Below are 13,965 nucleotides of genomic sequence, written 5' to 3'. Positions count from 1 at the left end.
GGGACAGTCGGGGGACACGTAGGGGACACGTGGGGGACACGTGGGGGACACGTGGGGGATGGGGGGACACGTGGGGGACACGTGGGGGATGGGGACACACGCTGGGACACGGGGAGTCACCGAGATACAGCGACAGGGAGACACGGACACATCGGAGAGTCGGCGACGCGGAGATGACGTTGCGCCGTGGGCCGTTGGGTGCGGGCCAGGTACGTCAAGGTGTAGCTGCTGCTGTTGGGTGCGGGACAGGTACGTCAAGGTGTAGCTGTTGCTGTTGGGTGTGGGACAGGTACGTCAAGGTGTAGCTGCTGCCGTTGGGTGTGGGCCAGGTACGTGAAGGTGTAGCTGTTGCTGTTGGGTGTGGGCTAGGTACGTCAAGGTGTAGCTGTTGCTGTTGGGTGTGGGCCAGGTACGTGAAGGTGTAGCTGTTGCTGTTGGGTGTGGGACAGGTACGTGAAGGTGTAGCTGTTGCTGTTGGGTGTGGGCTAGGTACGTCAAGGTGTAGCTGTTGCTGTTGGGTGTGGGCCAGGTACGTGAAGGTGTAGCTGTTGTTGTTGGGTGTGGGCCAGGTACATCAAGGTGTAGCTGCTGCTGTTGGGTGTGGGACAGGTACGTGAAGGTGTAGCTGTTGCTGTTGGGTGTGGGCCAGGTACGTGAAGGTGTAGCTGCTGCTGTTGGGTGTGGGACAGGTATGTGAAGGTGTAGCTGCTGCTGTTGGGTGTGGGACAGGTACGTGAAGATGTAGCTGTTGCTGTTGGGTGTGGGCTAGGTACGTCAAGGTGTAGCTGTTGCTGTTGGGTGTGGGCTAGGTACGTCAAGGTGTAGCTGTTGCTGTTGGGTGTGGGCTAGGTACGTGAAGGTGTAGCTGTTGCTGTTGGGTGTGGGCTAGGTACGTCAAGGTGTAGCTGCTGTTGGGTGTGGGACAGGTACGTCAAGGTGTAGCTGCTGTTGTTGGGTGTGGGCCAGGTACATCAAGGTGTAGCTGCTGCTGTTGGGTGTGGGACAGGTACGTGAAGGTGTAGCTGCTGCTGTTGGGTGTGGGACAGGTACGTGAAGGTGTAGCTGCTGTTGTTGGGCGTGGGCCAGGTACATCAAGGTGTAGCTGCTGCTGTTGGGTGTGGGACAGGTACGTGAAGGTGTAGCTGCTGCTGTTGGGTGTGGGACAGGTACGTGAAGGTGTAGCTGCTGCTGTTGGGTGTGGGACAGGTACGTCAAGGTGTAGCTGCTGTTGTTGGGTGTGGGACAGGTACGTCAAGGTGTAGCTGTTGCTGTTGGGTGTGGGCTAGGTACGTCAAGGTGTAGCTGCTGCTGCTGTTGGGTGTGGGACAGGTACGTGAAGGTGTAGCTGCTGTTGTTGGGTGTGGGCTAGGTACGTGAAGGTGTAGCTGTTACTGTTGGGTGTGGGCCAGGTACGTGAAGGTGTAGCTGCTGCTGTTGGGTGTGGGACAGGTACGTGAAGGTGTAGCTGCTGTTGTTGGGTGTGGGCTAGGTACGTGAAGGTGTAGCTGTTACTGTTGGGTGTGGGCCAGGTACGTGAAGGTGTAGCTGCTGTTGTTGGGTGTGGGACAGGTACGTGAAGGTGTAGCTGCTACTGTTGTGTGCGGGACAGGTACGTGAAGGTGTAGCTGCTGCTGTTGGGTGTGGGACAGGTACGTGAAGGTGTAGCTGCTGTTGTTGGGTGTGGGCTAGGTACGTGAAGGTGTAGCTGTTACTGTTGGGTGTGGGCCAGGTACGTGAAGGTGTAGCTGCTGTTGTTGGGTGTGGGACAGGTACGTGAAGGTGTAGCTGCTACTGTTGTGTGCGGGACAGGTACGTGAAGGTGTAGCTGCTGCTGTTGGGTGTGGGACAGGTACGTGAAGGTGTAGCTGCTGTTGTTGGGTGTGGGCTAGGTACGTGAAGGTGTAGCTGTTACTGTTGGGTGTGGGCCAGGTACGTGAAGGTGTAGCTGCTGTTGTTGGGTGTGGGACAGGTACGTGAAGGTGTAGCTGCTACTGTTGTGTGCGGGACAGGTACGTGAAGGAGTAGCTGCTGCTGTTGGGTGTGGGACAGGTACGTGAAGGTGTAGCTGCTGTTGTTGGGTGTGGGACAGGTACGTGAAGGTGTAGCTGCTACTGTTGTGTGCGGGACAGGTACGTGAAGGTGTACCTGCTGCCGGACAAGTCCAAGCAGAGCAAGCGCAAGACCACGACGCAAAAGAACACGGTCAACCCGGTGTACAACGAGACGCTCAAGGTGAGCGGCGCCCGCACCGCACCGGCGGTTACCGCCGGTTATCCGCACCACGGTTATCCGCACCCCGGTTATCCGCACCCCGGTTATCCGCACCCCGGTTATCCGCAGGCCGGCTATCGGCACGCCGGTTACCCTGGGGGAGCCGAGTTTTGATTCCCGCTCGCGGCCAACGCCGGTGACGATTGTCTGAGCCGGCGTGGCGCATCGCCGGCCCTCGCACGCCGCTGCGGCCTTCACAGGGACGGCGCTCCGCTAGCAGCACTTGCCCCAAGAGTATATTAAGGCTATGTGGGGGATCTTTATCTTTATAGGTGTTGCTGCTGCTACTCGCGAACAGCACTTGCCCCAACAGTATATTAAGGCTATGCGGGGAATCTTTATCTTTTTAGGTGCTGCTGCTTACAGCACTTGCCCCAACAGTCTGTTAAGGCTATACGGGGGATCTTTGTCTTTATAGATGCTGCTGCTACTCGCTAGCAGCACTTGCCCCAAACAGCCTGTTAAGGCTATACTGGGGATCTTTGTCTTCATCGGGGCTACTCGCTACGAACAGCACTTGCCCCAACAGTCCGTCAAGGCTACACGGATGTGGCACCTTTGTCTTTGCGTGCAGTACACCATCTCGCAGTCGCAGTTGTCGACGCGCACGCTGCAGCTCGCTGTGTGGCACCACGACACGTTCGGGCGGAACGCCTTCCTGGGAGAGACGGAGATCAACATGGACACGTGGAACCTGGACAACACGGACGAGCAGTGGCTGCCCCTGCAACGCAAGGTGACCTCGGCGGGCCAGGAGATGTTGACTACCTCGCCTGGGACGCAGGAGGTCGTGGGTTCGATCCCGAACCCGACGACGCCTGCTGCTGTATATTCGGAGTTTGCGTGTCTCTCTCTCTCTCTCATCATCATCACGGTAGCTAGGAGATGTTAACTACCTCGCCTGGTATACAGGAGGTCGTGGGTCCGATCCCAATCCTGACGCCTGCTGTATATTTTGAGTTTGCGTGTCTCTCTCTGTCTCATCATCATCACGGTGGCTAGGAGATGTTGACTACCTCGCCTGGCACACAGGAGGTCGTGGGTTCCATCCCGACCCCGACGACGCCTGCTGCTGTATATTCGGAGTTTGCGTGTCTCTCTCTCATCATCATCACGGTGGTTAGGAGATGTTAACTACCTCGCCTGGCACGCAGGAGGTCGTGGGTTCGATCCCAACCCTGACGCCTGCTGCTGTATATTTGGAGTTTGCGTGTCTCTCTCTCTCTCTCATCATCATCACGGTGGCTAGGAGATGTTAACTACCTCGCCTGGCACGCAGGAGGTCGTGGGTTCGATCCCAACCCTGACGCCTGCTGCTGTATATTTGGAGTTTGCGTGTCTCTCTCTCATCATCACAGTGGCTAGGAGATGTTAACTACCTCGCCTGGTACGCAAAAGATTGTGGGTTCTATCCCGACCCCGACGATGCCTGCTGCTGTATATTCGGAGTTTGCGTGTCTCTCTCTCATCATCATCATCACGGTGGCTAGGAGATGTTAACTACCTCGCCTGGCACACAGGAGGTCGTGGGTTCCATCCCGACCCCGACGACGCCTGCTGCTGTATATTCGGAGTTTGCGTGTCTCTCTCTCATCATCATCACGGTGGCTAGGAGATGTTAACTACCTCGCCTGGCCCGCAGGAGGTCGTGGGTTCGATCTGATATTGAGATTTGTTTACGTAATTCGAAACGCACTAACTTAGTCCGGCACTGTCGGGGTGTCAGTGCAGCATGACAGTTTCCTTCCCGGAGCCGAGTTGCTGCCGGTCGGACGGCAACGTCACCGGACGGAAACTTGCAAAACTTCGTAATTTGCAGTTTTGCAGAACTCCCCCCCGCCCTTTAGATTTAAAGCTTTCGTGACTGCAGGGATTCATATTCTTGGTTCTTTCGGTAAAGTCACCACGTAGAAGGGAAGTAATGAAATAATAAAAATAAAACATAATAAAATACAATTCTCACGACGTTTCGGCCACAACGCAAGCAGCCGTCCTCGGGTGAAGACCAGGTCTGTCGGGGAGAATTATTTTGTGATGTTTTATTTTTATTATTTTATTACTTCCCTTCTACGTGGTGACTTTACCGAAAGAACCAAGAAGAAGATCCCCCCCGCCGCCCCTTGCAATGTTGCTGTTTGTTGTTTACTCAACGGTCTTCTGTCTGCGTGTTGTTGTTGTTTGTTGTTGTTGTTGTGGTGGTTGTGGCCTGGCCTTAGTCCCATGCCCAGGCGGGTGGCATTCCCCAGTACAAGGGCGAGCTCACGGTGTCTCTCAAGTACGTGCCTGCCCATCTCGTCCCCGAGGAGAAGCCAGTCGGTAAAATGTTTTACATTTTTTTTTAAACATTAAGGATGAACGAAACTTTTCATCGTGTTTTACTGGGGTGAGCGCACAAGCCCCCGTCCGCTACAACGCGCGCCGGCGGTGTCTGCAGGGAAGGGGAACTTGCGTGCGCCTTGTACGAGTCTCCGCGTGGGGTCGAAAACAACATCGCTACTCAATGCTCACGCTGAGGGAGCTTCCTCTGATGGGGGGCAAGAGCGTGGGAGGGGGGGGTAGAAAGTGGAAAGTTAAGAAACTATTTTATGTTATTAGATTTTCGCGCGACACAATAACAAAGGGCCGCAGCAGAACGTTGGGTTGCGTTCCGATTGATGACATTTGGGGAATCACCAACTATTGTCTAAACTTTTTTGTTACTTTTACCAGGTTAGACCCTGCTGAGCTTCGCGGCTGTCTTCCAGAAGCCCCCTGTCCATCGCAAACGATAGCCCGTCAAAGTAGCCTTATTGTAATTCGTGTGGACAATTTTTAGCAGCAGCCTAACAACTCTTAAAAACACGTGATCTCGTTGATTCTTAATGCGGGGAGGGGTAAACCAAAGGACCCTGATAAAAATCCACGTCACCACGGGGAGCCAGAGAGAGACACGCAAACTCCACATGTACAGCAGCAGGTGTAAGGGTCGGGATCGAACCCACGACCTCCTGCATACCAAGCGAGGTAGTTAACATCTAGCCACCGTACGGGTAGGGTACGGGTACGGCCAGGTACGGGTACGGGTACCCGTTTGCGACCCTGGTGCGGCCGGGTACGGGCACGGGTAAGGAATCAAAACCCACTTGCGACCTCTGGCGCTGACACGTCCCCTTGTCGCATCCGATCGCATCACTGTTCTTGTAGCAGTGCTGTTATTGCGCGCCGTGTCGTTGTAACCGGTTCTCGTTGTTTTTGTTGTCGTCGTTGTTGTTGTTGTTGTCATCGCAGCTGAGAGCCGCTTGAAGAGGACCCTGCGCAGGAAGCAGGCGAGCGCGCAGGCGGCGGGCGGAGAGATCCACGTGCTGGTGAAGGAGGCGCGCAACCTGTGCCCCCTGAAGCCGGGCGGCACCGTCAACTCCTTCGTCAAGGCGTACGTGTGTGTGTGTGTACGCGTGTGTGTGTACACGTGTGTGTGTACGCGTGTGTGTGTACGTGTGTGTGTGTGTACGTGTGTGTGTGTGTACGTGTGTGTGTGTACACGTGTGTGTGTGTACGTGTGTGTGTGTACACGTGTGTGTGTGTACGTGTGTGTGCACGTGTGTGTGTGTGTACGTGTGTGTGTGTACGTGTGTGTGTGTACGTGTGTGTGTGTACGTGTGTGTGTGTACGTGTGTGTGTGTACGTGTGTGTGTACGTGTGTGTGTACGTGTGTGTGTGTGTACGTGTGTGTGTGTGTACGTGTGTGCGTGTGTGTGTGTGTGTACGTGTGTACGTATGTGTGTGTGTGTACGTGTGTGTGTGTATGCGTGTGTGTGTACGCGTGTGTGTGTACGCGTGTGTGTGTACGCGTGTGTGTACGTGTGTGTGTGTGCGTGTGTGTACGTGTGCGTGTGTGTACGTGTGTGTGTGTACGTGTGTGTGTGTGTACGTGTGTGTGTGTTTACACGTGTGTGTGCGTGTGTGTGTACATGTGTGTGTGTACGTGTGTGTGTACGTGTGTGTACGTGTGTGTGTGCGTGTGTACGTGTGTGTGTACGTGTGTGTGGGGAGCGGTAGTGTAGCGGTTAGCGCGCTGCGCTATGAACCTGGCGATCCGGGTTCGATTCCCGCTCACGGCTAACACCAGTGACGATTATCTGAACCGGTCCTGGGCCTCCCCTAGGTCGACTCAGCCTTAAATGAGTACCTGGTGCGGTGTGTAAACATCGCCACTAGGGAGACAAAGGCGGTCGGGCGTGGTGCTGGCCACCCACCCCCTCGTGTACCGTTCCGGCCTTCATAGGTGCTCGCTAACAGCACTTGCCCCTACAGTCTGTTCAGGCTATACGGGGGATCTTTGTCTTTGTGTACGTGTGTGTGTACGTGTGTGTTTGTATGTGTGTGTGTACATGTGTGTGCGTGTGTGTACGTGTGTGTGTGTACGTGTGTATGTGTGTGTATGCGTGCGTGTACATGTGTGTGTACGCGTGTGTGTGTGTACGCGTGTGTACGCGTGTGCGATCGCACGATGCCCCCGATTCGTAACAACGCGCGCGTGCGGCAAAACCATTTACCGTCCGACGTCGAACGCACCAAACTTACTCGCCCCACCCCCCCTCACCCCCCACTCCCCCTCACCCCCCCGCAGCTCCCTGCTGCCCGTGGACCCCAAGGGCACGCGGCAGAAGACTGCGGTGGCGAAGCAGAAGGTGAGCCCCGTGTGGGGCGAGACGCTGGTGCTGCGGGGGGTGGCGCCGCACGAGCTGGCCCAGCGGGCGCTGGAGCTCACCGTGTGGGACAAGGAGAACATCGCCAGCAAGCACTTCCTGGGCGGCGTGCGCCTGGGCATGGGCACCTCCGGTGGGTGACGCCCCCTAGACACCTAGCACACAGCCCTAGCACATAGCCCTAGCACATAGCCCTAGCACATAGCCATAGCCCTACTACCTAGCCCTATCACCTAGCCCATAGCCCTAGCCCATAGCCCTAGCCCATACCACCTAGCACATACCCCTACCACCTAGCCCAACCACCTAGCCCTAGCTCACACCCATAGCCCTACCACCTAGCACCTAGCCCTACCGCCTAGCCCTACCACCTAGCCCTAGCCCATACCCCTACCACCTAGCCCATACCTGGGCATGGGCACCTCCGGTGGGTGCCACCCCCTAGATACCTCGCACATAGCCCTAGCACCTAGCCCTAGCCCTACCGCCTAGCCCTACCACCTAGCCCTAGCCCATAGCCCTAGCCCATACCCCTAGCCCATACCACTACCACCTAGCCCATACCCCTACCACCTCGCCCATACCCCTACCACCTAGCCCTAGCCCTACCACCTAACCCATACCACTATCACCTAGCCCATACCCCTACCACCTAGCCCATACCCCTAGCCCATACCCCTAGCCCATACCACTACCCCTAGCTCATACCCCTAGCCACCTAGCCCATACCACTACCACCTAGCCCATAGCCATACCCCTAGCCCATACCCCTACCACCTAGCCCTACCACCTAGCCCATACCCCTACCCCTACCATCTAGCCCATACCCCTACCACCTAGCCCTACCACCTAGCCCTACCACCTCGCCCATACCCCTACCACCTAGCCCATACCACTACCACCTAGCCCATACCCCTACCACCTAGCCCATACCCTACCACCTAGCCCTAGCCCATACCCCTACCACCTAGCCCATACCCCTACCACCTAGCCCTAGCCCATACCCCTACCACCTAGCCCATACCCCTACCACCTAGCCCATACCCCTACCACCTAGCCCATACCCCTACCACCTAGCCCATACCCCTACCACCTAGCCCATACCCCTACCATCTAGCCCATACCACTACCACCTAGCCCATACCCCTACCACCTAGCCCTAGCCTATACCCCTACCACCTAGCCCATACCCCTACCACCTAGCCCATACCACTACCACCTAGCCATAGCCCTAGCTAATACCCCTAGCCCTACACGTACCATGTACCCCTCCATCCACTCCCCCTCCCATCCCCTACCTCCCCTTCTTCCCTCCACATCAAGCAACATCCTCCTCACCCCTCTCACCCTCCTCCTCCTCCTCATGCTCGTCCCTCTCACCCTCCTCCTCCTCCTCTCTCGAGCCTAACACGACGGTGGTGGTGGTGGCGGTGATGGTGGCGGTGGTTATGGTGGTGGTTGTGACGGTGGTGACGTTGGTGGCGGTGGTGGTAGCTGTGACGGCGGTGGTGGTGGCGATAATGGTGGCGGTTGTGACGGTGGTGACGGTGTTAGTGGTGGTGGTGAGAGCAGTGGTAGCTGTGACGGTCGTGGTGACGGCGGTGGTGGTGGTGGCGGTGGTGGTGGAGGTAGCTGTGACGGCGGTGGTGGTGGTGGTGGCGGTGGTGGTAGCTGTGACGGTGGTGGTGGTGGTGACGGTGGTGGTAGAGGTGGTGGTTGTGATGGTGGTGACGTTGGTGGCGGTGGTGGTAGCTGTGACGGTGGTGGTGGTTTTGACGGTGGTGGTAGAGGTGGTGGTGGTGGTTGTGACGGTGGTGACGTTGGTGGCGGTGGTGGTAGCTGTGACGGCGGTGGTGGTAGTGGTGGCGGTGGTGGTAGCTGTGACGGCGGTCGTGGTGACGGTGGCGGTGGTGGTGACGGTGGTGGTGGCGCTCGTTGCAGGCGAGTACGCGGGCACTCCCGTGGACTGGATGGACTCGCAGGGGGAGGAGGTGGCCGTCTGGGAGGACATGTGCAGCAACCACGAGGCGGGCGACCACCAGGCCTGGGCAGAGGCCTGCCTGCTGCTGCGCCCAGACATGGCCAAGCACTGAGACCCCCCCCACCACACACCTACAACCCCCCACCACCCCGTCCCCCCCCACCTCCCCCCCCCCACCTCCGCCCCCACCTCCACCCCCACCTCTTCCCACACCGGCGTTCACCGTCTCCGGCCGGCTCGACGTGCCACAACCGTGCCGCGTGTCTGCCAAACCGGCGGTGGCTCAGCAGCTGCTGCTGCTGCAGCTGCTGCTGCGGCTGCTGCTGCTGCTGGTGCTGCTGCTACTGCTGCTGCAGGTGCTGCTACAGCTGCTACAGCTGCTGCAGCTGCTGCTGCTGTGGCTGCTGGCCCACGTGGCCAGCCGAGCTAATCGGAGGTGCCGGGGGGGGAAGGACAAGAAACTAAACACAACAAGCAGCAGTTGTAAATAAATGAGTTTTCCAAGAGCAGTTCTTAAAAGAAATGAGTTTTGACTCGGCCCATCATCCATCCCTCTCTACAGGGGGGGGGGGCGATAAAATAGGGTACCACTTTGTGGAACCGCGGGCCTGGTGGCTCTGGTAGTGGTTTGGGGAGGGTGAGTGGGGGGTTGACTCGGCAGGCCCCATCATCCCTCCCTCCGCGGTCGATAAAATAGCTACCACTTTGTGGGGGGGGGGGGGTCGATGGCAGTCGTGCGCTGTGGATGTACTCCCCCCCCCCCCGCCATAGGAATGTGGAATTTCCACCACCAGTTCTGCAGGAGCCACGTACACAGGCGAAGCGTCGTCTGACCTCTTGATAAGGAAGCGAAACATTTGCCGAGCAAACTTGTTTTTGCGCGGAAGTTTTTACGGCGTATATTTCCCCCATTCCTTTTATTTACATTCTCCGTTCGAAAGATGCTTTTTAACAAACCCCCCAAAAAACGAGGCCACCCAAATTCATCGTTCGGTGCCGATGCCGGAAATATTTTCTCTTCGGTTTCTTTTAAATTGTAGGGGCGATGAAGCCGCTGCGACGAATGATTGTTTTTTTAAAGTTGCGCGCACGGGCGATGCGGGCGATGCGCACACACGCGTAAGCCTCCTCGTGTCAATCCACTGCTGGATGACGGGAGGTCTCCGTCACGCCGCGTCGGCCGTGGCCGCACTTCCAGCGCGCCGGCGGCGGGGACGCGGGCGGCGTGGCAGTCAACAGATTCGGGTCGCCTCTCGTGACGCGAGGAGCTGCCTGGGCCACGGGAGGGGATCCCGCGTGAGAGAGAGAGAGAGAGAGGCACCCCACGAGGGCTTCAGGAGGCCGGAGGAGGCCGACGCTTCTCGCTCGGGGACCCTAAGGGGCGCCACGCTGGCGGGGAGATGTTGACTGCCTCGCTTGGTATGCGGGAGGTCGTGGGTTCGATCCCGAGCCTGACGCCTGCTGCTGCTGTATATTTGGAGTTTGCGTCTCTCTCTCTTTCTCTCTCTGCCCGTGGATTTTTTTCTCCGGGTCCTCCGGTTTTTCCCTCCGCTGCGTTTGGAGTATTTGGCTGCTTTCAATTTCAGATTTGAAGCTTTCGTGACTGCAAGGATTCATATTCTTAGGTTTTTTCGGTAAAGTCACGTAGGTAAAAAATTAAAATTAATAAAAGTAAAATAAAATAAAAATCACGACGTTTCGGAGGCAACACAAGCTTCCGTCTTCAGGTGGAACCGTCACAGCACGATAGCTGTATCAAGTGAGAGAAATATATATACATGGACTGTTTTCTTGGAATTTCTCTCACTTGACACAGCTATCGTGCTGTGACGGTTCCACCTGACGACGGAAGCTTGTGTTGCCTCCGAAACGTCGTTTTATTTTTTTATTTTACTTTTATTAATTTAAATTTTTTACCTACGTGACTTTACCGAAAAAAACCTCAGAATATGCTTTCAATTTCCACGCGACGATTGTCGAGCCACTTGGTGGAGCTGCCATCTGTGGCCAGTTCACTTCTGAATGAGAGCTACAACGCTCAGTGGGAGGCCTTAACCTGTCAAAATAAAAGAGTTCATAGCCGTGTCGATGATGAATCGATTAATCGATAACGACGAACAATCGACCCGTACGCCCGCAGCGAGCGATGTGGAAATCGCGCGTCTTGAACGTTGATTCCCGGGCCGGTTATTTCCGATCCGCTGCCGCTGATTCACGACGGCGATGACCGGCGGCGATGTGCGCCCAGTGGCGGAGCGACGACATCGACTCGGTGTGTGTCAAGTTGGGGCACCCAACATCGCGATTTGTCTCGCACGGCCCGACCCAGGCGGTTCATACACCGCGCGACCTCCTGCCCCGCATCGTCGTTACGCTCGCGGTTCTCGGCACTTGCCCCAGCAGTCTGTTGAGGCTACACCGGGGGGCAGGGGGATCTTTGTCTTGTTTGTGTGTTGGTGCAGGGGGCGGTACAGGTGGTGGTGAGTCTGCCATTGACCTGCGGGTCGAATAACTCGAAGCAGCGAAGGGCATCGCTGCCTTCAGTTAGTCGTCCTTTCCCCCGGCACCTCCGATTAGCGCGGTCGTCAACGTACGGTGCGGAATATCACAAGATGCACAGTCTCGGTTTAAAGCTTTCGTGACTGCAGGGATTCATCTTCTTGGTTCTTTCGGTAAAGTCACGTAGAAGGGAAGTAATAAAATAATGAAAATAAAACATAATTTTCGATTTAAATCTTTCGTGACTGCAGGGATTCATCTTCTTGGTTCTTTCAGTAAAGTCACGTAGAATGGAATTTCTTTTGTCAAGGCGCTCTTCCCCCCTCCATCCCAGCTTAAATAGTCGCTCCAAGCCTGGGGGTGTGTCATTCAGACTCTGTCTACTCGACAGACCTGCTCACCACCTGAGGACGGCTGCTTGCGTTGTGCCCGAAACGTCGTGATAATTATTTTATCATGTTGTATTTTTATTATTTTATTACTTCCCTTCTACGTGACTTTACCGAAAGAACCAAGAAGATGAAGCACAGTGTCCCGTAGACATCGGTTCAACATCCGTGCGTGATTTGTGCCCGCTGAAAACCTCCACTCTGTACAAATGAAAGTTGTACCACTGAGTGTCTTCGACCATCAACTTTTGCACCGTGTGGACTTTGTCCGACGTTTTATTTAAAGCCTCTCTCGTTCGCTCTGCCCCATCTTCTCTGGGACATTGACGCCGCCAAACTGACCGACGGAATGAAAATGGTTTACGCACTCCGCCGTCGGCTTTTAAACACGACTGTTGTTTGTTAGCATCCACGCGTTACATATGTGGGTTATCGTTTAGATGTTTATATATATATACGTGTGTATACTGTGTATCTAAATAAAGATTAACTGACACTTATGATTATTTTGCCGACCGGTTCACTTGTAACGATGTCATCTCGTAACACCTCGCCCCTCTGGGAGATGTTGACTATCTCGCCTGGTACACAGGAGGTCGTGGGTTCGATCCCTACCCCTGACGCCTGCTGCTGTGTATTTGGAATTTGCGTGTCTCTCTCTCATCATCATCACGGTGGCTAGGAGATGTTGACTACCTCGCCAGGTATACAGGAGGTCGTGGGTTCGATCCCGACCCCTGACGCCTGCTGCTGTGTATTTGGAGTTTGCGTGTCTCTCTCTCATCATCATCACGGTGGCTAGGAGATGTTGACTACCTCGCATGGTATACAGGAGGTCGTCGGTTTGATCCCGACCCCTGACGCCTGCTGCTGTGTATTTGGAGTTTGCGTGTCTCTCTCTCATCATCATCACGGTGGCTAGGAGATGTTGACTACCTCGCATGGTATACAGGAGGTCGTCGGTTTGATCCCGACCCCTGACGCCTGCTGCTGTGTATTTGGAGTTTGCGTGTCTCTCTCTCATCATCATCACGGTGGCTAGGAGATGTTGACTACCTCGCATGGTATACAGGAGGTCGTCGGTTTGATCCCGACCCCTGACGCCTGCTGCTGTGTATTTGGAGTTTGCGTGTCTCTCTCTCATCATCATCACGGTGGCTAGGAGATGTTGACTACCTCGCATGGTATACAGGAGGTCGTCGGTTTGATCCCGACCCCTGACGCCTGCTGCTGTGTATTTGGAGTTTGCGTGTCTCTCTCTCATCATCATCACGGTGGCTAGGAGATGTTGACTACCTCGCATGGTATACAGGAGGTCGTCGGTTTGATCCCGACCCCTGACGCCTGCTGCTGTGTATTTGGAGTTTGCGTGTCTCTCTCTCATCATCATCACGGTGGCTAGGAGATGTTGACTACCTCGCATGGTATACAGGAGGTCGTCGGTTTGATCCCGACCCCTGACGCCTGCTGCTGTGTATTTGGAGTTTGCGTGTCTCTCTCTCATCATCATCACGGTGGCTAGGAGATGTTGACTACCTCGCATGGTATACAGGAGGTCGTCGGTTTGATCCCGACCCCTGACGCCTGCTGCTGTGTATTTGGAGTTTGCGTGTCTCTCTCTCATCATCATCACGGTGGCTAGGAGATGTTGACTACCTCGCATGGTATACAGGAGGTCGTCGGTTTGATCCCGACCCCTGACGCCTGCTGCTGTGTATTTGGAGTTTGCGTGTCTCTCTCTCATCATCATCACGGTGGCTAGGAGATGTTGACTACCTCGCATGGTATACAGGAGGTCGTCGGTTTGATCCCGACCCCTGACGCCTGCTGCTGTGTATTTGGAGTTTGCGTGTCTCTCTCTCATCATCATCACGGTGGCTAGGAGATGTTGACTACCTCGCATGGTATACAGGAGGTCGTCGGTTTGATCCCGACCCCTGACGCCTGCTGCTGTGTATTTGGAGTTTGCGTGTCTCTCTCTCATCATCATCACGGTGGCTAGGAGATGTTGACTACCTCGCATGGTATACAGGAGGTCGTCGGTTTGATCCCGACCCCTGACGCCTGCTGCTGTGTATTTGGAGTTTGCGTGTCTCTCTCTCATCATCATCACGGTGGCTAGGAGATGTTGACTACCTCG

The 13,965-nt window shown here is 55.6% G+C and overlaps 1 protein-coding gene across 4 annotated transcripts in view; it reads left to right on the top strand.

Moving 5' to 3' along the window:
* Window positions 1-12,325, top strand: part of LOC133357066 (synaptotagmin-like protein 4) — a 39,659-nt gene extending 27,334 nt beyond the window's left edge. For all 4 annotated transcript variants that reach the window (XM_061574822.1, XM_061574823.1, XM_061574821.1 and 1 more), the window contains 6 exons: window positions 2,130-2,232; window positions 2,846-3,007; window positions 4,488-4,587; window positions 5,539-5,680; window positions 6,878-7,089; window positions 8,898-12,325. In XM_061574822.1, coding sequence (XP_061430806.1) covers window positions 2,130-2,232; window positions 2,846-3,007; window positions 4,488-4,587; window positions 5,539-5,680; window positions 6,878-7,089; window positions 8,898-9,049 — 871 coding nt within the window. In that variant the 3' untranslated portion in view covers window positions 9,050-12,325. The remainder of the gene's footprint in view (window positions 1-2,129; window positions 2,233-2,845; window positions 3,008-4,487; window positions 4,588-5,538; window positions 5,681-6,877; window positions 7,090-8,897) is intronic.
* Window positions 12,326-13,965: the final 1,640 nt, after the last annotated feature.

The sequence above is a fragment of the Lethenteron reissneri genome, chromosome 56 (assembly GCF_015708825.2).
Source record: "Lethenteron reissneri isolate LAM-NWPU_2019-01 chromosome 56, ASM1570882v1, whole genome shotgun sequence".
Taxonomy (NCBI): Eukaryota; Metazoa; Chordata; class Hyperoartia; order Petromyzontiformes; family Petromyzontidae; genus Lethenteron; species Lethenteron reissneri.
The sequence above is the reverse complement of the archived record's forward strand: the minus strand, read 5'-3'. Positions and strand labels throughout refer to the sequence as shown.